Raw genomic sequence first — 24,301 nt, 5'->3', positions numbered from 1 at the left:
GTTTCTGAAGGAGGGTGGAAGCAAGAGGGTAAGGAGGTGGCAATATTATCCCACTAAGTATCCTCCTCTCTTAAGAATCTGGCTTTGCACAACGTACGATATTCAAATTTTTCATATGTACAACATCCATAAAACAAGTCTCATTGGTTCCAGTTTCCCTTTCTTCATCAGCTGCATGCACGCCTTCCCAGCAGAGGTGCGGTCAAGAAAAGGACAAGGGAAATGCTTACCCCATCAGAAGGGTGGGTGGTCCAGCCAATCTCTGAGGTCTCTCCAGTTGTATCCAGAAGTATTTCTGTTTATATTTTAAAAAATTAAATAAAAAAAAGTATTTTGTGCTTTTCCAAGTCAGGCTAAAATCTTATCTGTCCCTCACAAGACTGTCTCTGAAAAAAAAACCCAAAAACATGTCTTGTAGAGGGCTTCCACACACCCAGAATATACATTCATGTTTTGAGATTAAATATGACAGGCTACGTCCATACTTGTAAATTAAGTAGGGCCAAGACAGGGGCAGAGGCACTGGGCACATAATCATGCTAACTCATGGTTAGCAAGTTGCTTGGCAATATTCTGGCCAGACAAAAACTTTCCCAGGCAAAGTGTAAGCACACTGACAGCATGCAGCAGAGCTATCATAATAAGCAGTACAGATGAGGCCACCCTGTTTTTGGAAAGGGTGGGAGAGAGGGATGAGTTATATGAATGCACGCCAGTCTCCTCCGGACTATGGTTGCCCATTTTATTTGCAGGTGTAAATGTGGACACAAGGCCAAGACACTTTTGTTTCCAGCTCTGGAACCTAATTTCTGTGGGAGTTTAGGATGATGACCCAGTTGATCCTGTAATGGATTCACTTTGTTCTGGAGCTCAGCATTAGGCTACAAGCCTGCATGCAAGTCCCAGTTTTAAAAGAAAATCAGTACTAAATAGTCTCTTGCATTATACTGCTCAGGTGTAGGGTACATGCAGAACTTCACAAGCCTAGTTTATTCCCACAACTAGTCTGCATTTCCATTGTTATTGAATCTACTGCTGGAGACAGGTACTAGACTGCTCTTGGAGATGTTATTCTCTGTTCAGGTACAAAGAAATACAGAAGAGATTGTGACAGTGCAAGCTATAGACATAGTATTCTCCAGAAGTGAATGTCAAGGTCTGAGACCACCCTGGAAGTTACTGGTATGCAAGTATGTGAACTTTTCTGTGTACATTTATAGTGAAGACATAGGGGAAGAAAAAGACCCTGTCAAATAGGTATTTACATGTGTTGATACATACTGTGCAAATTGACTGCTTTTTCTTAAATTCTGGAAAGTCAACCTCTTTTGTTTGCTTACTTTAATTTTCATTTTTCTATCTTGTTGCTTTGTTTAAAAAAAAACAACAAACAAACAGAAAAAAACAAAACCCAACAGCAACATCCAGCTTGTTTACAAACAGGATTCATTATTCCCCTTGCAAAGGTTTAATGATATGATTGTCCCATGTTTTACGCAGGAGAGATCCTCAATAGTTTCTATTTCCAAATTATGGATTGCTGACTTCACTATCCCTATCAGTGCTCCTGGGGATTCGCTCCACATTAATCAGCACAAAGGAAAGACTAAACTCATCCTAAAGTAGACATGATCAAGTGAGCAAGTTTATCCAGACCTCAGGCTTCATCGATGTCCCCGAACTGATGTTCCCTATATTCCTACAGGAGATCATATATTTCTTAGACCTTCCTGAGGAGCTGATGCAGTTCCTTGCTTCAAAAGCAGTGCAAAAATATCGAGGCTGGCTTGCCAGAACTGGAAAGAGCTATTGGTTACAGCTAAAGCACGACCCCACTAAAATTACCTAACAGACCTCAGGAAATCCTGAGCAGCTCGGTACTCAAGCATAGCTCAGCTCAAATGGTTCCTCTGAGCGGCAAAACATTTGTGAAAGGCCTATGCCTCCTTGAGGCATAGTCTTCCCCTAGGCTGTCCTGGCAGCAGAGGGACTTGGCATTCCCCCATGCACCTTACTGTCTGAATTGCACAGTCTGGCACAGGGGTTGCACTCTGTCATGTCAGTACTTTGCCATTGTGTTCCAAAATATGGCTTTGATATGCTGAAATAATATACAAGGTCATTTTTCAACAAAGAACGAAGTTTTTTTCTAATCAGGTCTGAGTCTCCCATTTAGCAAAGTATAATGCCCATGGAAACTCTAGGAGAAAATAAAATAGAGAAAAGTTAATCAGGGCATGGAAAGCCAGATAAAAAGTGAGAAAGGAAAGGAGAAGAGAGAAAATAGAGAAGACTTGCTCAGCAGCCTGGGCTCTGCCACGACTAGCAGGAAGCATATTCTCCAGACAGCTTCTCACCAGTGAGCAATGTAATCTTTATCAAGCACATGAATATTTCACAGGCAAACAGATATGGGCAGCCTGAAGCAGACAGAACTGTCCCTCTCACAGTGCATATTTTAAGTCAGGAAGCATCAGAAAAATAAGAAAAGTACACAAGAATGTTGTGTGCATGAATCTCATTTGGTGACCTATGGTCAAAAGTCCCTCACTATTTTTCTTCTTTTTCTCCCTCTCCTACTGGCTGTATGCCTTGAATCAGATCTCCAGTCACACTAGCTGCATGTACACTCATAAATCTAACAAGCTGTTAGACTGCTCTCTAATTCTGAGGACAACAGGCACAGTATGGTTCATATTCACATTGCTAAAAACTCCAGCCCCACAGAAGTGCATGGTTGCAGCCAAACCATCTCTCAGGAATGGTCCTTGGTCCACCCTAACCTCTGACCTATGCCTAGGCACTGTTTAGGAGAAGGTTAGTTGGCATGGGCCAAATCTATGACTGTGCTAATAATTTTACAGTATGTATCACTACATACCAGTGTACAGGTATAAGCCTTCACTCTGCCACTTTATTAGTACTGATGTAGCATTCCACATCCTCAGTGTGCTGGGCCAGACGAGTGTTCTGCTGCTCTTCAGTGCAGATAGCAATGATCTGTTCAGCTGAATTTATCAACCTGGAAGAAAATTGGCTTACACCCTCTCTATTTTGCTCAAAATCAAGGGTCTTGCAAGATCAGATCAGACCCAGGCCCAGGACAGTCCATGATGCCGCTAGAGACAGCGCTTATTGAGTATCACTTCAGAGTGTCAACAGAACAATATTCCACCCTGGATTAAAAATGAGGAATAATCAAGGTATCTGAGCAATCTGGAGGCTTTTAAACACATGAAATGATGACAATTCTTCGACTCCTGCTTTAATCTCACATTTTTGAAGAATGAGATTCCATTTTCTTATGAAGACTGTTATTTTAGGTCAAAGAAGAGAAAAATAGCTAATGAGAGATTCTCCTATATTTCTCTTCCCTAAACTAAAAAAAAAATCATCTTTTATAGCAGAGTCAAATAGATTCATTATACTCTTTGTGAAACAAAATTCAGAATTAACTACACTCTCATTTCAGTGTCATCTGTTCTTGCAGGCTAGAAAGGGTGAAAAAAAATCCAAAGACTTATGCTAGTACCAGTCTATACTTACGCCACAAACCAATCTCTTGAGCTGCACTAAACTATAATGTCAGCATCAAGATCAACTGGGCAGAGGTTGGAAGTTGTTATTACAGATCAGGCTGTTCAGAATAGGCATGTTAATGTTTTTCAGATTTTGGTTACCCTATACTTTCAAGCAAGATGCTTTAGTGCTTGTGTTACAGGCAAAATGTTCCCCTGATGCAAGAAGATGACAATTCACCCAAGGATGATTGACCCTTGGACAACCTTCATGAAGGCAGAGATGGCCTAACAGCTTTCTGCATAGCAGAGATGAGCCAACAGCTTTCTGGATTGAAGAACACTTGTCCTCAGTGTCTTAACAGTGGAGTGGTGCAAGAGAGAATTATACAACCCAACTACAGCCACTGAGAAGAAAACTGATCCTGAGAAGACAGCAAAAGAACCCCTTTACCTGTGGGATTAGAAGCTAGTGCTAAGAATGACTAGACCATCGAATCACAGAATGAAACATGCTGGAAGGGAGGTATAGAGGTCATCTTGATCAACACCCCTCTCAAGGCCAGGCTAAATTACAGTAGGTTGCTCAAAGCCTTGTCCAGTTGAATTCTGAATATATCCAAATGTACACGTACATTGGTAAATAAGGCAAAGGGCACTAGGGTAAAAGGTAACATTCAGAGAGTTTGCTTTGCTATGCAGCTGAATGCCCAAGCAGCAAAGCTCTCTGGCTTAACAGACTTCTTGAAAAGAACTGAAATATTACTGGGCTTATTCTGCCTTGTACAATCATGCCTTGAACATGAACAAGTAGAAAGACTGCAGATGCTCTCTAAGAGGGCTGGAAAGAGAAAGCATTCTCTGGGCTTGTGCAGAAATATTGTTAGTGGTTGCCAAATCCAGTAACGTCACATAAGCAAGGCTGCTGCAGCTCCATGTCCCCAGGTCCAACCAATAGCAAGGTTGAGTGGGTATTCCCAATAGGCACACACACAAACACATGTAGGCACTGCACATATACACATGGCCAGCCATGAAGATCAACACAGACAGAAGCACTCACCAGTCATGCAAACAGAAACAGCACCACCAATGGCCTCATCCTGCTCCCCTTTCTGGCTGTTCAGGATGAAGGTCTGTTAGTGGGAAATATATATGCATTTATATACAATATGGATCCCTGCAATAACTGTCCTTAAACATTCAGTCTCCAGCAGCTGACCTCTGGGTCTGTGGTCTTCCCATTTGCTGGCACCTGCACATACAAGCACCTGAAGCTTGCAGCCCCACTCTTGTTCCTAGTATTCAGACACCCTCACACACTGATACATCCCTTCACACACACACAGGCACACTATGGATCTTCTACTAACTGGCCTTAGGCATGCACTCTACCCAGTAGCTGGCCCCGGATTCTTGTTCTCCTAGGTTGCTGGTACTTGGACATGTGAGCCCCTAAGGCCCACAGCTGTAGTGCTGCCCCACTCCACAAAACCCCACTTACACATACAAACACATGCACACACACTATGGATCCCTCCAGTAACTGGCCTTAGACACTCAGCCTACCCAGGAGCTGGCCCTTGGATCATCTTGTCTCCAGTTGCACAGAGATACACAGTACACAGACAGGACTCTCAAAGAACCCCCAGAACTTACAGTCTCCCCAGTAGTTGGCCTGGACCTCCTGATCCCCTCAGTAGATAGTTCCTCCAGCTGTCTCACTCATAGAAACACACACATACAAACAAGTGTCTCATTCATCCCCCAGACTCTCTGGTCTCTCCCTGGCCTCCCAATCCACTTAGTCTACTGATCAGCTAGTCTGGCTTGGTATTTGCTAGAGAACACAGACTCACTCATATAAGCTCGCTCACTCCAGTTGCTGGCATCACAGATGCACAGATCCTATGACCTGTGGTCCAACTTGAGTTCCTGGCACTTGGTTTTCATCCATTTCAGGCTCTCCAGTTGCTGGCAGCACTAACAGATGGGCCCCTATGACCTGTGGTTCCACTCCAGTTGCTGGCATTTAAATGTCCATATACACACATACACACAAAATAAAGCCCCCTCACCCAGGTAACTAGTGAAAATTTGTATTTAATAAGAAGATAGAATAGACTGTGGCAATAAGGTGCAGGTCAAGGCCTGACAGGCATACTGACTAGCAGCCTGTTTACACATGACTGGCCCCTTATCTGTCTGTTTTCTCACACTTGATCCTCCCCAAAACCACCCTTGATCCCTCCCTTTCCCCACCTATAGTTCCTCCCCTAAACAACCCACGGTAAGTTTTGCAGAAGCCCCAAATGATCTTCCTTACATCCCATAATAAGTCCCATGCCCCTGTTGGCAGTAACCCCCCTCAATCTTCAAGGTGTTCCAGAGAGCACTTCCATTGACTTATCTTAATGGGTTCCATTCCCACTCAATGGGCTGATCACGCTCCTGTGATAGGCCTGGGAGAAGCTGGGTCAGGGTGGTTATTTCTCTGTTAGGTTTTTCAGGTTCCCCTGCCTTTCACTGTTCCTCTGTGCTCCTTTGAGTGTGGGGAGATAAGCCTTTTATCACACAACTGAACAAATATATTTACATATGTGGGCTATCACTTGGAGACAGTATACAGTGAAACCTTTGGGAAGCCTTAAATACACTAGAACTTCATCCAAAACTAAACAGCTATTGTGATGAAGTAAATAATATATCAATAACTAGTGACATATGCAACTGTAACAAGTATTTTCTTTTTCAAGAATGAGTTGATGGAACAAATAAAAAACCAAACAAAAATAGCCAAAAAATCCCACTTGTTCATAACTACTCAATACAAAGATTGCTGTTATTTTTTAACAAAAAATGTCTTTTTTACAGTTCAGCTATGACTTACCATGAAAAAACAACCTAGAGAGTTATAAAATATGCCTCCTAATATAAGAGAATATATACAGAACCAACCTATATGAGACAAATGAGTTTGATTTTTTTCTTGGATAAATCTATATTGTGAAGTCATTCCTGCAATGAATGTTCCTGTATTACGTCTGTATTCATATGCAATTAATAAAAAAAGCTATTTGGAGCCAATGGGATATGTACATAGTGAGTTCTATGAAGTATAATATTTTTTAACTACTTGCTATGTCAGAGCAAAATGCTGACACTATCAGAACATCGAAGATGTCATCTGCATGGAGGAATTCTCACACCCCAATAACAGGTTATGTACCATCTGTGAAAGACAGAAATGACAGCCAAATGGTCTAGGATATGGAAATACGTCGCTATCTGCAAGGTAGCACAGCTTTTAAGCTTTATGAATGACTGTGTATTTCTCTCTTTACCTCCCCTATTCTTTTGTTAAAGCTCTAGGGAAACTGCCAGGATTAGCATGTTGCACTAATTCCTCTGCTGATGTCAGGAAATGCAGACATCAGGAAATTAAAAAAAAATATATTAAATGCTTAGTTTCAACTTTGCATATGCAATCAAAATTATTATCATCTACAACTTTCCTAGTAATACAATATAGTATGTATTCTTCCACAGCTTAAGAGATTCATTCTGCAAACACCCACTATTGAGTCTAGAATTTATCCAACTGCCGCTGTCATCAAACTGGCTAGTTTTGATGACAGTACAGTGTAATTTTTAAAGTTTATCTATGTTTTTCTGGTTATTTTTTGTTTCATAAAAATTAAAAAGTGAGCTTGGGTCTTCCAAGGTTTCACTGAAGCATATACTGAAAGTCCCAGATACAATATATTACAAGAATGCTGCTCCTTTTCTTTGAAGCTTTAATTAGCTTTGAATATAAACAGTGTTAGTTGCAGCATGAATAGCCTCTACTGTCCAACACCTCCAAGCACCAAGAGCTAGCCTGCAGCTTGTGAACAGTTTCAACATAGGGCTACAGTACATACCTGGGAACGGGGATGTCCTAGCACAAGGACTACAGACTAATCTATTATGGGAGAAAACAAATCAAGTGGAGCTGCTGAGAGTGACCAATGGGATAACCCAGACACCCCTCCCCTTACAAACAAGCTGCACATCCAGCCCAGTCCCATTCACCTTCACCTGCCCTGGGCTTTCCAAGCATGTGGCAAAGACTTTGGCATGCAGGGAAGTGTCAGGAAAGAACTGGGAAGAACATAACAGAAAATCTTTGCTAGGATTTTAAGAACTGATGTGAATCACAAGCAACTGAAGTAAAAAGTTAATTTTACTTTTTCTTCCCCTGAAGTAAAATAACATTCATTTAAACCTTTCTTTGCATATAATAAAACAAAAGGTAATGGTATTTTTTACTCTGAAGATTACCTTTGAGGAAAGTATAGTTTTCCTCCACTTCAAAGTCAAGCCTATTTGAGCAATCAATACATTATTTTCAATATCCCAAGATGACAACCAGTTAAATGAAAAAAGAATGCCTGACCTCACAAACTTTTTCTTGCATATTCCCTTTTGCCAAGGAGACACTTGTAATGCAAAAAAGTTTCTACCATAGCAGAAGAATTATCCTCTCTATATCTTGAACTTCCAGAAGATATTTAGAGAGGATGTCCAGCCATTTTGCAGGCTGGAGAGTTTGTTGTAGAATAAATGCAGTCACTCACATGCAGAACACATCATTCCTTTGGAACATATTTAATGAGTTCTGCAAAATGAACTCCGCTTGTGTTTACAGCTGTAAACATTTTAACTCAGTCAAACCCAAACCAATATTCCACAGAAAATTGAACTCTGTACCCTAGTAAGAGCTATTTCATTAAGAAGTAATCACTTGCTCTCAGCTATTTTGACTGTAGCCTATCAGGCATTCTTAAATTCTATGCTTCACTAACTTTTACAGAAAGGTTAACCTACAAAAATGTTAAATGATAAACTGTAGACAGTAATTACATATTTATAGATACTCATAGAAATAAAATTTCTGTGTATTTCTTTACATATTTTTGAGAAAAAGGAAAAAATCTATATTTTTACCCAGCACGTAGTTCAAAATAATGCTCCCCAAACTGAAACCTCAAAACCTCTTGCAGAGCCATAAACATTGGGAAATGGAATCTTAATGAAAACTTTTGTGCAGTCTTGTTTCCTTTTATAAAGCTGAAATAATAAGTTTACAAATGTCTTCTGTTTCCAAAACAGTTTTCCCTCATGCTTCCTATGCAGGCTTTTTTCTAGTCAAAAATTGTGTCTGGAAAATTTTGGACAGACATGCTCATTCCTAGTGAAATCAATGTGTCCAAATACTAGATCTGTATCAAATAAGTTCAGCCTAATGATTCCTTTTTATGCATTAGAAACAACAATAACAACAAAAACATTTTCAATTGCTTACAAGAACTTCTTTATTTCTGAGTCACGAAGGGGTTTAAAGTCCCATTAGGTCCTGTAAAAGGGTACTGCCTTCCTTATATCTGAAGAGCATTCTGCATAAAAAGTATTGCTCTCTTCATAATGCATAGAAAGATGGTTTGAATACTTTGGCTACTTTTCTTCCCTTCTCTACAGCTTCTCCTTCTTTTCTTAATGATTTACATTAAGGTTTTATCAATATTGTTTTTCCCCTGTTAGAAAATTTAAAACAAAGCTTAGTTTGAGACAAAAAGTGATTTACATTCGGACTGTTTAAATCTAACTCAAATGCCTCAGAAACACTTGGAAGAAAAATTGCCTTGATTGATTTTCCCACTCAGACAATCCTCTTCAGTTACAGGTGAAACATATTTTAGACACCATCTAAAACTTCTAAGAAACCTTACAAAAACTGAAGACCAAACTGGATATTCCCTGTATTTTTCAACTTAAATCTGAAACCTGAAGTTCAGGTTTCTACTATATATAATAATGAGTCAACAAAATGGCCATGGGCCATTTTTCTTCCTTATGGATAACTCCGTAGTAAAGCAAAGCTTTCTACATAGTTATCATCAGACTTTCCTTCCCCTAATGCATAATTCTTCTTTGCCTTTTGACCACAACAAAAAACCTCACCTCTGAGATGCAAATTAGCTTTTGAGTGAAATTCTAGGACCATGTAGTACAGTCACAATGCAAGGTGCTGACTCCTCTGACTCTGAATTGAGAGTTGAAATTCGGCTCATGGGCACCTTTACTACTTCACCTCCATAGGCAGAATTTTACTGTCCTATTTTAATTCAGGCAATTCAGCCCTGTGATCTGTGAAGCTGTATCACACAGTGTTTTCTAAATTCTTTTATCTCTACAAACTTGCAGGAGTGATCACTGAATTCCAAAAATGTCAGTTCCTACAGGCATCACTGAGTTACTTCATATTTGCAGAGAATAGACATTCTCTCTCCCTTTTCTATCTCAGTTCCTCTATCAGTTACACTAAGGAATAACATAGTACTTTGTAAAATCATTTTTAAATCAGCAATTAACAGAGTTGCAGAGATTTAAGAATTTGTATTATAATCTTACAACAATTATTTCCTCTCTGAACTCCCTCCTGCTCCATTCCCCTCCTATTAAGAGAAAGGATGCTTTAACAAGCTTTCTTCTTCATTATTAATACAAAAAACCCACTATTTTTTTCTTCCCAATCTCCACCCTCTCTTTCTTAAATCTCACACTATTCTCCTTTCCCTCCCTCTAGGTCTTTCTTTCCTTGTCTCCCTTTGATTCCCTCTCTCCCTCCTCTCCTTTTTCAGAGGCTTTCAAATATGCAAGAGATGAACATTCACCACAAAGCAGTGCAGTTCATTGAGCAAATGTAGCTGCAAGGATATTTCTTGGAACAAACAAGAGGATTGCTTACAATACCTCTGGCCTTCTCTAACTCTCCCATAGCTCTCATCTTACCTCCTGCTCTTATCACCCTCCCTCCTATCATCTGTTCTTTCTTCTCCCATTTTCTTGGCCTCTCTTTTCCCCTGCCCACCTTTTCTCTATTTTGTCTTCACTGCTCTCTCCCTCCTCTCCTCTGCTGGCTCAACACAAACTGCCTCTTCTTGTCATTGCAAAGCATTCTCTCCATGTCTATTATATGAAGCAAGTTGTTCAGATGGCAGAGACAAAAAATCCTGACTTCAGCCCACTGGATACTGCCTTGTAGAACAGCATAAACATTGAGAGATTGTTTCTCAAAACAAATATGGTGCAAGAACAGGAACACAAGAATAAAATATACACTAAGTATAAACAAGGAGCTTATTCCTGGGGCAAAAAATTTATTCTTTGAGACTGTCACTTCTGAGATAGCTAGTAGAAATGTTCATCAATGGTCCTTCGTAAGAGGGTTTGCCTGTCCCACTAGAAACAATACTAATATCTTTTTACATCTCATGAGATAGTGATCAACCATCAAACAGAAAGACATCTCAATGCTCAGCTGGACTAGGATAAGCATACTGGAAAGCACACTCTTTTTTTTATCTAGAGAAAACTTTGTTAAGTTGTTGCATTATATAAAATATAAAAGGTTCTTACCTTCTAGCGAGGTGACTAGATGAAAGAAGCAGACCATCCAGAGCCAACCCATTCCTGCCACTCCTCTTGCACTGATGCCAGCATTAGAATCCATGAAGATTCTCTGTAATTACCACCATCTCCAAAAAACACACACCACTCCCTTGAAATGGTCAGAGATTTCTTGGAGTTTTTTAATATCTTCCCAAATCAAAGCACAGAGGCCTTCACACAGAAGTACTGGTTAAGAAAAAACAGAAGGTGGAAACACAAATCAGGTCACAATAATACAGAACTGGCAGTTTTTTATACACCCACTCCATCATTTACTACTTCCGAGATACAGGTGAAAAAGAGTAGCACAGATCCAGTATTTACCATAAACCCACACCTCCCACTCCTCAAGACTTCAGTCCCAGTTGTTTTGTACACTGACAGTACACACAGATTTTGGCATTCAGTGAGAATGGGGTTCTCAGATCAATGTTAATCTGTCCCACAATATAGGCTGTATTCTTACTTAAGTCCTGACCCTTCGTGTCTTTGGCAATGTCCCTTGGAAGGTGTCCATTCCATTTCCCCTGTATGCTTTCCAAATTCTGCCTCTTATAATTACACTTTGCCTTTTCAGGACTCCGCAGGGCAGTAGCCATGACAGGAGAGTTTTCACCATTTATGACAATACAAATCTGCACTGCTGACACACTTGCAACTGCATTTCAGATGCAGGCATTTGTCCCTTTAAGCATATGACTGTACAACACTATTGAAGCTGGACAGTATTTTTCCCATTAATATGTCGTAGTGGAGGAAGCAAACATTGTGATATTTAAGGTCAAATAGAGGGAGCCTGTGTTACAGCCAGGAAAAGCGCATAAGTCCAAATTTATCTTAAGTGGGAAAAAATCCAAGCAAAACCAAACCAAACTCTACCACCACCATTAAGAACCTGACATAAAGGCTTATCTCACAGTCAGGGAGTAGCATGTAGGCTAATCCAGCACTGCATTAGATCAATCCAGCACAGTAAGTTTGCTAAGCAAGGTATTTCTGGCTCCATCTGCCCAATTCTCAGCCCACCAGAGAAATATCACGGTAATATGTAGGTTGCATGCAAAAAGCCAGTATGTTTTGTTTCTTTAGGTGCTCTTTGTGCAGAGAATTGAAAACACTTCAATGTCTTCAGTGAGACAGTGAAGCGTAGCTAAGGAGAAAGAAAAATGTCTCAGGCTATATAGAGAAATGGCTCAATAACTTGGCTGAAATAGGGGAGAGAAGAGTTGTAATTAAAAGGGACAGCCGCACTGCAATTATCTGAAAACCTAGCAATGGGGGATTTGAGCAAATTCGGCGTAGCAGAGAAAAAAGCAGCCTGGGGAGTACGAGAAAAGGCAATGGAGTGCAATCTGATTTGCTTTACTAAAGAGGGGGAGAAATTGCTGGACAGGATGGAATAGTTCTCTCTTATGCTGCCCCTAACAAGAGCACCAAACACAGATGAACCAAAGGCACCCTGGACATCACTAAAACGTAAGGAAACTAAAGGGACCCCAAGAAGAAGCAAAAACTTTGATTAATGATTTATGAGGAAAGAGAAAAATAAAATAAGTTAAGTATAACTGAAGAAAAATGAAGATTTAATGGGAGGATGGATGTAATACAGGTACTGCATATTAGTTTATGAAGCATGTATACACCACTGAAGAAAAACACCACTGGATGAATCTGTAAAAAGGAGAAAATTCCAGGCTGAATGATCAGAAAACCCTTCTTTACAGAAAGAACTATCCAAGCACGTAGCACTGTTCTCCAGGAAGAGGGCTGAAGACTACTGCCTGAGCCACCAAAAACAAGACTGGGTATTCCGGAATCAAGCCTGCATGACTACTTTACATGCAGACATAAATACTCAGCATTTGTACTGCCACTCAATCTATAACATTAAACATCTAAAAGCCTTTTTTTTAGGCCAGCCAACTCCTGAGAGATGGGGACTTTTAAACGCTCATTTTGAAGGCAAATAAATGCAGAAACAGAGGTCAAATAAACTGAAGAAAACTTTCATTTCAGTCAATGGCACTGCACTGATTTACAGAAGTTCTGAGAACAGCCCACGGTTCAGACTTTCTCAATGTCACATAACTTATGAGTGGCAGAGCAGAAAACAGAATCCAAATATGCTCTGGCTGCTGGATCTCAGGCCATAGTCTTGCAATTACTAATACGTAAGGAGGAAATCAGTTTGCTACCACAAAACAGATATAATGAAAAAAAACTGCTACCAAGAAGCAGACACAAAATAATTTCTGGCTCCAAGGAAATCAATTGAGTCCTTTTCTTCCTACCTGCACATCTCTCTTACAACATCTGTTCAGCTTACCCTGGTAGACCTTGTATCCCAGCAATGTTGCACTGCTGTTCATGAGGCATCGTGCAGCCTTTCTCTGGATTAGACTAGAAAATTATTCTTCCCTGAAATTAATTGTGGCTAAATCAAAAAGCTGGTTTTGATTTAGCAGTTAAAAAAGGTAAATCTGTCTTTTTTTTTTTTTATTCTGCCTCTTCCACACCTCAATGAAAAACGCTTACTCCACAATGAAGGGTACAGAACATTATGGAATCATTTAAGGGAGAGTAGGAGGGAAGCACTAGCCTCTCTGAAGTAAAGAGTACCAAGCCCCTAAATTGCTAACCACTGCCCTGCCCTTGCCCCCAGCACTTGATGTGTGCAGAATTTGACTACACCGAAAGACACTCATCTTTCATTCTTCAGTTCTATTTCTTCCCTACACCAAACTACTTAAACAGAAACCTCAAAACCATCCCAACTTTTAAACCACCCTCTTCTCTTGTCCACACAAGCACCTTTCCATGGCCTTCTCAGTTTGCTACTTCTTCCAAAACCACTTTCAGACAGATTACCTCTCCTTGCTACAGAATCCACTATCTCCCATTCTTCTCCAAATCCAACTGCAAAGTAATACACCTTCCCTGCACAGGATCCTTCAACAAGCTTCTTTAAATACCCCTTCTCGTCCTCTCTCTCTTCCAGCTACATAGAACTTGCCACCCACATACCAGCTGTCAATCCTTCTTATGCTAACCCTTCCATAACCCTTCCATTCTAAACCATTTTTGAGCATGTACTTCCTTGGCTAGTGGAATGACCTCCAACTCCTTGGAAGTCTTGAAAATCATAAAGCATCAGAAAAGCCTGGCAGTTCCTGAGAATCCAAATGTCTTTTAATGATTCAATCCTATAAAACAGCGAAGATCCCAAGCAGTCAGAAAAAAACAGTTATATATTGCCTTTGCTTTAGTACCAAGCTCCAAGAGACAAGATATGGAAGTCTCCAGGTTATCTGCTTACGTTATTCACCAATGCTATCATGATTGTTTACTTTGGCACCATCACTGTGGTATCTGGATTACCAAAATTTAATTATGTTCAAGATCCCAAAAAGAGAGATGAATACAATCATCACCAGTATTTTCAAGAATCTTGGTTTCTTAGCTGAACAATCAGTGAGGGAGAAGAGTTCTTCAGGAAGCTTGTCAAGGCAAGTTTTGAACACCTCCAAGGATGGAGATTCCTCAGCTTCTTTGGGCATCTGTTCCAGTGCTGAACCACTACTGGGGGTTTTTTTTCTTCCTTATATATAGTCAGAATCCCCCTTGGTCTCTTCTGTTGCATATCTCAACAGAAGAGAGCCAGCTCTTGTCCAGCATCTCAAAGCTTCTTCTACTCAAGACTGCAAAACACAAACCATTTCAGCTGGAAAACCTTGAATGTGAAACAAAGTATGCCTGGCTTAACTGGCACTGTTTACAGCCTGTTTCTTCTCACCAGACAGAGCCAGTGCTGTAATTTCTCACTTTTTCTGAACTCAGTCTTTAAGTGGAAACACTTTAGTACAGTCTCCAGGCAAATGATGCTCAGTGCTACAGGGTAGATAGCAATAGTGCTCCCATAGGTACTAGGACAACTGACACTTGTACAGGCCTGTGCTTGCGAGATTTCTGTCACAAAGGGGGCTGCAGTGTGCCCGTCCTGTATCTAAACTGGGGCAAACATGAAGTATTTCATGCAGCCGGTATCTCTGAAGCAGTTTCCTTATGCAAAAAAATTATTCCCTCAAAGTTCAAGCACTGTCAATGACAACACCTGAAGGGCACTAGTGTCGCTAAATGGGCCAGCACTGATTCAAAATTTTCTTCTATCAGTGCATGTGTTTTTATTAGAAGGGAAGCAGATTTTCTCCTAGGTTTGTGTAGTCACTTACTTTAGAGTACCCCAATGACATATGTCTTGAGTCTTGATGGAGGTGGTCATGCACATGACAAACCTAAGAGGGATCTCCTTAGAATGGACTGCTTTTTTCTTCTGGGTTTGCCTGGCACTATGAGACTGATCAAGAACAGTGACACTAGGTAAACTGTATTAATTCTCTGCTGGGCACAGGTTCTGCTGGCCCTAAGCTTTAAAGAAAACCCCTTGCTTTCTAATCCTTTTGATTCCACCCATAAATCTTTAGACAGACATTCGCTGAAGCAAGTTCTAGCTTAGTATGCAGACAATATGTAGCCACAGATCAGAAAGTAATGCCATTGACCCTGTTCCCCTTTGACAGATACCATCTGCAGAACCTGACATCAAATAGCAATTAAGCATTCATCTGAACCATGCACCTGTCTGGGTTCTGCGGGAGGAATTCAGGCATGTGTTTAGGATTAAGAAAAAAGCTAGGATTGTTCAGGCACTGCACAAGCCTCCTGGAGAAAGATGAAGGCCTGACAAGTTCTTCCTCTCCATGCATGCTGTTTCTTTGTAGCTGTAGCTCTTTCTTTGACTTCTGTGAAATTAGAGCAAACCAGAGGGAGCAGGAAGAACTATTAGTCCCATAGCCCCCAGTTCTTACAGGAGACCTAAGGTCAGTTCCAATATTCTATTCCGTAAAAGCTGACAGGAGCTTGATCCATTGCAGAGAGGATGCTCCATCCTGCACTACTTTGTAGGAATCCCAACTCTAATATTGGTCCAAGTATCTCATTCCCAGAAGGTATGGAGGCAAATGGAAACAATGGGGCTGCCAACACAATATAAAAATTGTCAGTTCTTAATCAAGAGTTCATGACAGTCTTCCTTATTGGAAGAACACTTGTTGTGTTTTTGAATGTGCGGTCAAGAGAATAACAATTCTTTGTGCTTTAGTGCAAACTACATTTCAAAACACAAGAAAGAACACTGAAGCAGATCAACGTCCATCTAACCCAAGTTTTCTCTGTGACTCCAGTGTCAGGAAGAGGTGCTATTTGGAGACAGCATCCACAAATACAAGCTAGGGTTGCTAGAGAGTATACCCCAATCTATTCCCTTTAGAATCTCTTTACGAATTTTTCTATTCCCTGTTTTGAACTTGCAAGAGATTTGAAAAGATACCTATCCATGTGCAACAAAGTACTTTTATGTATTTTAAATTGTTCTACTAATAGAAGCTGAAATCGTAACAATGCCAGTTTTTTACTCTTTCTATTCTTCTTAACTGTTCCAAGAACTTTTCCAAATCATCGTTTCCTCCCACTGGAACAATGCTTCTTCCTCCTTCATTGTTAACTGACTCCTCTAGACCTATTTCACAGTAGAAATCATTATATGGGTATAGCTTCCCTCTGCTACACTCGATTCAACAGATTTCCCTCATATTTGTCATACTTCTTCCTCACACAAAGCATCTAGATGCAAAATAAATGAACCTCAAAAATTCTTCAGGGCAGAGAAAATGCTGTACCTTTGCAGGCACCGTCTTCCCTCCTCTTGCACATTTTGCACTATGACTCATAACAGCTTAGTATTATCTCTCAGTGAGAAGCATTAAAAAGATAAATGAGCACAACATCTGGGAGAGTCAATGGACTACTGTTCCAATTAATTTGCAATGCACACTGATTCATCACATTTAGGCAGAGTACAAAAAGTGGAATTAATACTTCTTCTCATTCATGATAAATGGGGAACCATGATAGCGTTATACATCAAGCAAAAGGCCTTCCCTCCTCCTCTCCCCCCAGTTCTCTCCTACTGTAATTGCTCCTTCGCCACTGAGATGCCCTTGCAGGTACAGTCACGCATCTCAGTAGGATAAATCTCAAAATGCTGTTGTGAAAAGCTGTCACTCAATGCCTGTGCAACAGTTTGAGCATGACATAATACTGCCTACCTTCTTTCTTAGACAATAACTACAATGACTGCTATCCATAGAAATCTTTCTACAGCCCAAACAGGAAGTGAATGGGGGGAGAGCAACACGTAATTTATCGCTCAAGGTTTTAAAATTACTAAGTTAATATGTTTTTCTTCAAAAAATGTATCACTGGGGCACATATAGCAGCACAGAGAAATGTTTAATTAAATATATAAATAATTTCAATAGTTGCTGTATATCCTTTCATCTTCTGCTACTATTTGAGCTTATTTTGAATGACTCACTCCAAAATAATTTAAAAATATCTGAGAGGAGAGCGGAATTTGTAACAAAGCCTTGTGGATTTTTTATGGTCTGTTCAGTTTATTAATTTAATTTTGAGAGAAAGGCTCTAGGTGCTAATGTATAACTAACCCTAAAGGAATTCTTCCTCAACAAGATACTTCATAAAAGATTTCCTCTAGCTGGCTTAATAATTTGTTTCTTACAGATTATCTAAATAGGGTTGTGTCTGTATCTTTTGGGATTCTTTAAGTTTACAACAACAATCCAACATTGATTCTGAATGTTCTCCAAAGGATGGGATTTATTTCCTTGTTTGCCATGGAAACACCAGGAGTCTTGAAGCTGATCTTCCACGCTCTGATTATACATTTCCTAGTGGGATCCAAGTTAAGACCTTCCATAGCCCTTAAAGGGAAGAGATGCTTATTTTCATGAATTTTTATTAAGCCCTTGAGGCTCGGATAGGATGCCCAAATTAGAAGCATAATCACTCAAACAACCTCTACAGTCAGTGGACTGAGCTGAATCATCCTCAGTAGGTACCTAAGATCTGCACTAATTAAAAAAGGGAGCTCTGGATAGCTAAACAGCCCCTGCCAGATGACTCCTTAGGTGCAGCCTAAAGGTATCTGGGGAGATTCTAAGCCTCTGTGCTGTCTTCCAGCCCATACAGGTGGTCAAGTTAGCATTTCTTTAGATAACCACAGTGCTTTCCTTTAAATCTCTCTTCTCTGCCATGACACATATACTTGGCTAGAGAAGCCTTACAGCTTTGCTTGTGACCCTAGTTTATCTTCCTAACCAAAATTCAGTCACCACTACACTGTGTTTCTGCAGACTCTCTCAATGCCTCCCCATTATGTTTCTACTATGCCTAACAAGACGGACACCGATGTCTTGAAACTATAGCAATTTTAAAAAAAAAATTTTAATTAAAGATACAGATTCTTTCTTCCACTTGCTTTTTAGGTACTTGAATTACATGCATATTAAGTACAGCAAAGCTCCTGAATAAAATCTCTTTCCACCTCAAAAGGTTTGACTTAATTGACAATTTTTATAGTGATTCGTGTACTTTTCAAAGAAACATTGGTAATTATACTCAAATTTCTAACATTAATACCCGGAAGCAAAATCCCAGCTCTAGAATATTAATAAGGTTATAGAATAAAAAATGTGAAGAAATGCATTGTTGTGTATGTTATCCATCACTTGCCTGATAGAAACTCTCCTAAAAAATAATAGGAATTGGAGTGATACAGAAATTACCCCCTTTGAATTTTCATACAGTAAATAAAGGAGACTGCAGAAAGAAGAGGAAGAAAAAGAATCAGCAGCTCCCCATCACATTTATCTTCTTTGATGGAAAGAGAAGATTACAACTGTACCTACTGCGTAAGGTTTCACTATGCTCTTATCAATTTTAGTCTAATTTCTCAGAAAACTTCTCTCAGTACAACTGTGCACAGATCCTTGCAAAGCACTTTTATCTATGTATGTGGAAATAAACATGATGTTTTCAACTTCAAGTACGATTTACCTTTAACAAGTATACTTTTATCTGTACAAAAGGAAGACATAAGGCTTCAGAGAGGAAAAAGACAGGTAATTTACAAGCTCTAGGACACAGCAGCAAACCTTTCTCAAGCACTGTGTAAAAGGTTGTATTTCCAAAATTCTAAGTACAGAATTTTATGTTTAGGGGATTTGACTTAAGTATCCCTGAAGATGGCCACATTATTAACTTCTAGGTAAAAAAATTCTGTGGTAGTAAAAATTATTTGAAAATTGACATTTCCTTCTCTGGTACAACTGGCAATAGCTAAGTTTAAGTAAACACTAAATTTCATAGTAATTTTATGACAGAACAAGTTTGAAAACAAGAAGGAAAAAGATGCATACTATTTTGGCATTAAAAAAGGGAAGGGAAATAAAACTTTTTCACAAACAGTATTTAAATAAAGGATGTGTGACGTAAAGAGTACGTCCCTAAAATCATGTTCTCATCCACTCAGCAATGCTGATCTTTTCCATCTGAAATTGAAGTTTTATTATATACCAAGTTCTGATTGCTGATGGATGGAAAATGGTAAAGAGGCCAAGCACAGTGATAGCAACGGCCAGACAAGCAACACCAGAAATCAGACAAACAACCTTGACATTTGCTGACCAAGTCTGCAAGAACATCTGCAAATCTGCATAGACAAACCAAGCTCAGAGCTGCGAAAAGGCCTTAAAGGCACTGTCAGGATGCTGGAAAAGAAATCAAGGGCCTGAAGGGTTGGGTGGGGGGAAAACTGAGAGTGGCTTACAAATTAAGATATGGATAAGCCTAAGAAAAGGGATATTTTATACTAATGCTGCTTCCCATTTCAAATTAAGAGTGTAGCCTTCCATGGCATGTCTAGAAATGTATGAACCAAGATCTATGCACAAACAGTCAAAACATACAATGGAGGGCAAAAAACAAACTGAGAATACTTTTCTTAAACTGCTCTTTGTGGACAAAAGTTTGTAAAGCCCTTTAGTAAGGATTAAGATTTTCTTCAGCTACAGTAAAGAATCTTCATTTTTTGTAAAAATATACTTACTGTCTTCATCTCTAATTTTGCTTTGGACTTTATGAGGGTTTTACAGTAAAGAATATTTAGCATAACCAGAAAATGCATGCTATTCATATTCACAGTATCCAAACTTATGCTGTCCATTAGGAGACAGTGGCAGCACTGACAGTCAGTTAAAAGATAATGTTCCTCTTCTATGGGAATTCCATGCATTTTGAAATTGCCTTTCATTCCATGAGAGAAACTGACATTTCAAAACAGACTACAGAAAGAACTAATAATATTAAAACACCTTCGTTTAAGTGCTGCTCTTTTTATTAACCTCCTTTCTGGCTTCAAGGAGGCAACTTGGGTTTTCAGAGAATATGCTTCATGATTTAAGGGTTAATTATAACTACTTTTTTCAATTTTAATCAGTTTCACAGCCTTGGGCTATCATAGACCTTGGTTCTCAAATTGCTGGCTGCATGCATTTGCAGATAGAGCTACTTTTATTTTTAAAACTATTTCATTATTAGCATTATTTATCATCACTGTTTTTATTCCTGTTAAGAGAAGCAAGGAAAGAATGCTTCTTTGTAAAACAACAAGGCAGAAAAGCACTGAAGCATAATCACTTTACTGGCTTGTTAATTGCCCTGATCTTGCTGTCCAAACCTCCTCCCCCAGCCCCACTCCATGCAGTTGGTTACCAGCTAGCTTTCATCCAATTATACCCCCACACCTATTGCAAATATTAGTTTCGAGTTTACAAGGTTGCCCTAACAGAGGTCTGTAGCATTCCGAATGGAAGCGGGAATAAGAAGTTATCTTCAGTCAAGCTGATTCCCTTAAATTTTGCTGACTGCACCAACAGGCTATACAATACACAAGTTTTAGCTCCGGCATGTAAATTAGAGCGTTTGATGTGGAAATACATGCACAAAACTAGGAAGCTATGAGGGAGAGAGAAAACGGCTCAGAGAAGAGTTCTGCCACACAGTTTTCATCCTTACATGACCACTGTTTGCCTACATGGGAATTCTGTCTGTTCCACCATTAGTTTGCCTCATGTTCCCATTAAGCACTAAAATGATACAGAATAATGCTGCACTGCACTGATCATACTCCACAGAACTGCACACCAACACTAACTATAGTCTGTCTATAACCATTTTTGCAGGAGGTGTTACTGCACTGTGCAGTAACAAGCAACTAGGGAGCTACCTTGGTAGCAGTCTCTCAAGGCCCAGTAAGAACAGAGAGACAGGAACTATGAGACCTAGAACTTATTCTGGGAAAACTTTAAGAAAATAGATTATTTCTCCAGTTTTGCTCTCTTCAGTTCCAGTCTCCAAATCCATAATCTTCATTCAGACTCACTCTCCTTCCCTCATAGTATCTTGGTCTCATTGCTAAAATGACTGAGCTGAGCAACAAGAACAGAGAATATAAGGGTCCTATTCAACTTCAGAAACATTTGACTTGGTCTTTAACACTAGTTTTCTTTTACCTTTTGTCAATTATATATAGATATTTATTTAGAGGACAACGTTAATGATTCATGCTGGTTCAAGGCTTAGAACAGGTACTCACTTTGATTTTGGGAATCAGGTTGCCCAAAATTGGCTCTTGCCTAGGAGACAGTTGAGAGAGCAATGAGGCAGAAATGGCAGCTTGCAGAAGAGAAGTAAGATCAAGGCTGCAAAGAAGAGAGAGATGACCTGAAAGGGAATGACTGGGTCGAACAATTAGCTGAGTTCAGTGAAGCATCATAGGGATCCCACATGTAGTGAAAGCAGGCTAGAGAACCCCACCAAAAATTTGAACTTGCCACTGGCAGAGCCTGCAGAGCAGCCAGTTCCATTCTCAGGTCCTTCCCTCCTCCTCCATCCTGCATTTCCAGTTTGTTGTTTCCACCCTCAGGAAATAGGAACATTATGTGCCACTAATACTTCAGCAGAACAGAAAAAGTCTTAAGAGGAAAAGGGAAGGCCAAGCGGGTTACAGTAGAAAGATATTTCAGGCCCATAGCATCTCTTTCTAATGCATGTTTGTATTACTTTTTGTGCCAGAGATTAAAGCAATAACATATAAATCTCAGAGCTCATCCTGCCTCTTCTGTGTCTCAAAGGCTTATTTATATTTCAGTGTGGATGCTGGGGCTCACTGCTCTTGTTACAGCCACGTCCAACTTCAAAACCAAAGGGTTACACTTAAAATGGAGCAAGTACAACACACCACTTCCTTTCCTTGGATACCAACAAGTCTTGGTTGCAACACAGCAGATCCAAGATGCATTTTCTGTCAGGAAAGTACTCCCTTCCTCAGTTGCTGGTGAGACTGTAATAAGAGAAACTAAAAGAGGGAGATGGGCATCTTTATTTAGACAACATCTGGCCTACAGTTCCCAGTCAACTGCAGGATTTTTGTCTGTATATTCCTTTAAGCTTTCTTAGTTATCTTTTTAAATTACATAAGCAACAGGGCTTCCACGACTTCCTACAATCTACTTAGACCCTTGCTGGAAGAAAACATGCCTTAATACTGAACCTGAAATCATCTACTTTGGGTGATTTGAGCCAGCCCTTTTACTTTAGCCACATTGCCTAGGATCCTATCAATAGTCTCCCAGGTACTATAGATACTCCAGAGCAATGCTTTTTCAGTCATCATTAAGCTAGTTCTTTTTAATAGCACGACAAAAATTCCCTATAGTCTCCTGATCACTTCTGTTGCTCTTCACTGAGCTCCCAGTTCATCAGTGCCGTGGCAGAGAAATTCACACAGTCAAATACAAATAGCCCATGTACATTTGCATTAGTGCCATAAAGTCAGGGACTGCCCAATTTCAACACCACAGGTTCAGAGGTACAAGAGAAATACAGTAGAAAACACTGGGCTGATCTGCTATGATCTGGGTGGAAAAAAAGCAAAGCTTTTTTCAAAAGAATAATCTAAAAAATAATTTTAAAAGAACTTTCTGAGGTTTTAGGGCAAGTTCCCCCTTCCCACTCTGATTTCTATCCACACAACTCTTTATAACACTATTAGACATAGTGGGCTGGTACAGACTGTAAGTCAAGAGAAGCAAGACAGGTACAACAATTCAACAAGCCTATTCTGATCCTTTCAATTAGACTTGTCCAGTAGCTGTTGTTTTACCAAAGACAGTAAAACTTGCTTTAGCTTAATTCTTTTAAAGAATTTAACATTTTTATTTTTACTCTGTTTCCAAAGACTGATTTGTCTTCTTTACACCCTGTCACTGCACACACTCTTTTGGGGGTAATTTATTAGACAGAATCAAAAGAATCTATTTAGGAAACAATTTTTTAAGCTATTCTCTTCAGGCAACAGGGATCTAGTCACTAGTTTGCTTTCCTCAGTTGCAGGAACCTGCAGCTCTCTGAGACCATCCAGAGCCCCTTCTAATTCAGGACGGGTAAAATTATCCGTGAGAAACATGCAATTGTCAACATGATTCTTCCAGTCAGCGTTAGGAGGACTTTTGACTGAAACAAGGAGCACAAGTCATGCATCATTGCCATTACGTTATTTCACCAAATGTCTTTCTGGTGCTCAGCCTGGGGCCCTGAGCAAAAAGGTGCTACAGTAAGGCTCCAAAAGAAAACTAATTACTCTTCAGCATCTGACTCCACATACGTGTCCCAGCAGAACACAGCACCAAGACAGATGCAAACTACAGAAAATTCCCTCTGTCAAGCCTCTATCTATCTGCTAGATTTTAACAGACCGCTGATTTACACTCAGGTCAGCACAATTTGTTCTCAAGTCATGTTGTACTGCACCTTTACTTATTTCTAACATGCTTAGATACTGGAGGAGGAGAAGGCCACTAAGTGCACTCTCTGCACTAGTAATTAAACAAACATTCCTCAACAGAACTATTCCATTCCTGATACCATAATGATGGCAGTGACAACTGCTGATATGGTGGCCCCCTTATGAACAACACACGCTCCAAACGGGAGTAGCAAACTCACTGAAAAGTGAAAATGCCAGTACATATTTGCATTCCCATTGCTGCTGGCACCAGCTCAAAGCCTGACTTAGCAAGGGAAGGGACCATCTGGGAGAAAACTGCAGGCAAGCATTCCAATCCAGCTGTGCTTCCAGCAGCTTCTTTCTGGCTCAAAACCAAGAAGGAATAATTTCAAACATCTTCCTGGTGCAGAAAGCATTTCAGATTCTGCTTACTGGAATCAAATTGATCCTAGCTGTGAGTGAAACTTAAAATTTGGAAATTCAAACAGTTTCATAAGCAGTCCAATTCAAATTTCCAAATTGA

At 39.8% G+C, this 24,301-nt stretch overlaps 1 protein-coding gene across 7 annotated transcripts in view; it reads right to left on the bottom strand.

Annotated features, from left to right (window-relative positions):
* Positions 1–24,301, bottom strand: part of LOC140659369 (ephrin type-B receptor 5) — an 80,380-nt gene that overhangs the window by 50,961 nt on the left and 5,118 nt on the right. For 6 of the 7 annotated variants that reach the window (XM_072878970.1, XM_072879016.1, XM_072879006.1 and 3 more), the window contains exons 2-3: positions 10,980–11,198; positions 231–295 (exon numbers count right to left, since the gene is read on the bottom strand). In XM_072878970.1, coding sequence (XP_072735071.1) covers positions 231–295; positions 10,980–11,073 — 159 coding nt within the window. In that variant the 5' untranslated portion in view covers positions 11,074–11,198. Of the gene's footprint in view, positions 1–230; positions 296–10,979; positions 11,199–21,585; positions 21,692–24,301 lie in introns of all 7 variants that reach the window. The other variant, XM_072878988.1, reaches the window with a different exon arrangement.

This window comes from Ciconia boyciana, chromosome 1 (genome assembly GCF_034638445.1).
Source record: "Ciconia boyciana chromosome 1, ASM3463844v1, whole genome shotgun sequence".
NCBI classification, from domain to species: Eukaryota; Metazoa; Chordata; class Aves; order Ciconiiformes; family Ciconiidae; genus Ciconia; species Ciconia boyciana.
Note: the sequence above shows the minus strand (reverse complement) of the source record. Positions and strands in the feature narration are given on the sequence as shown.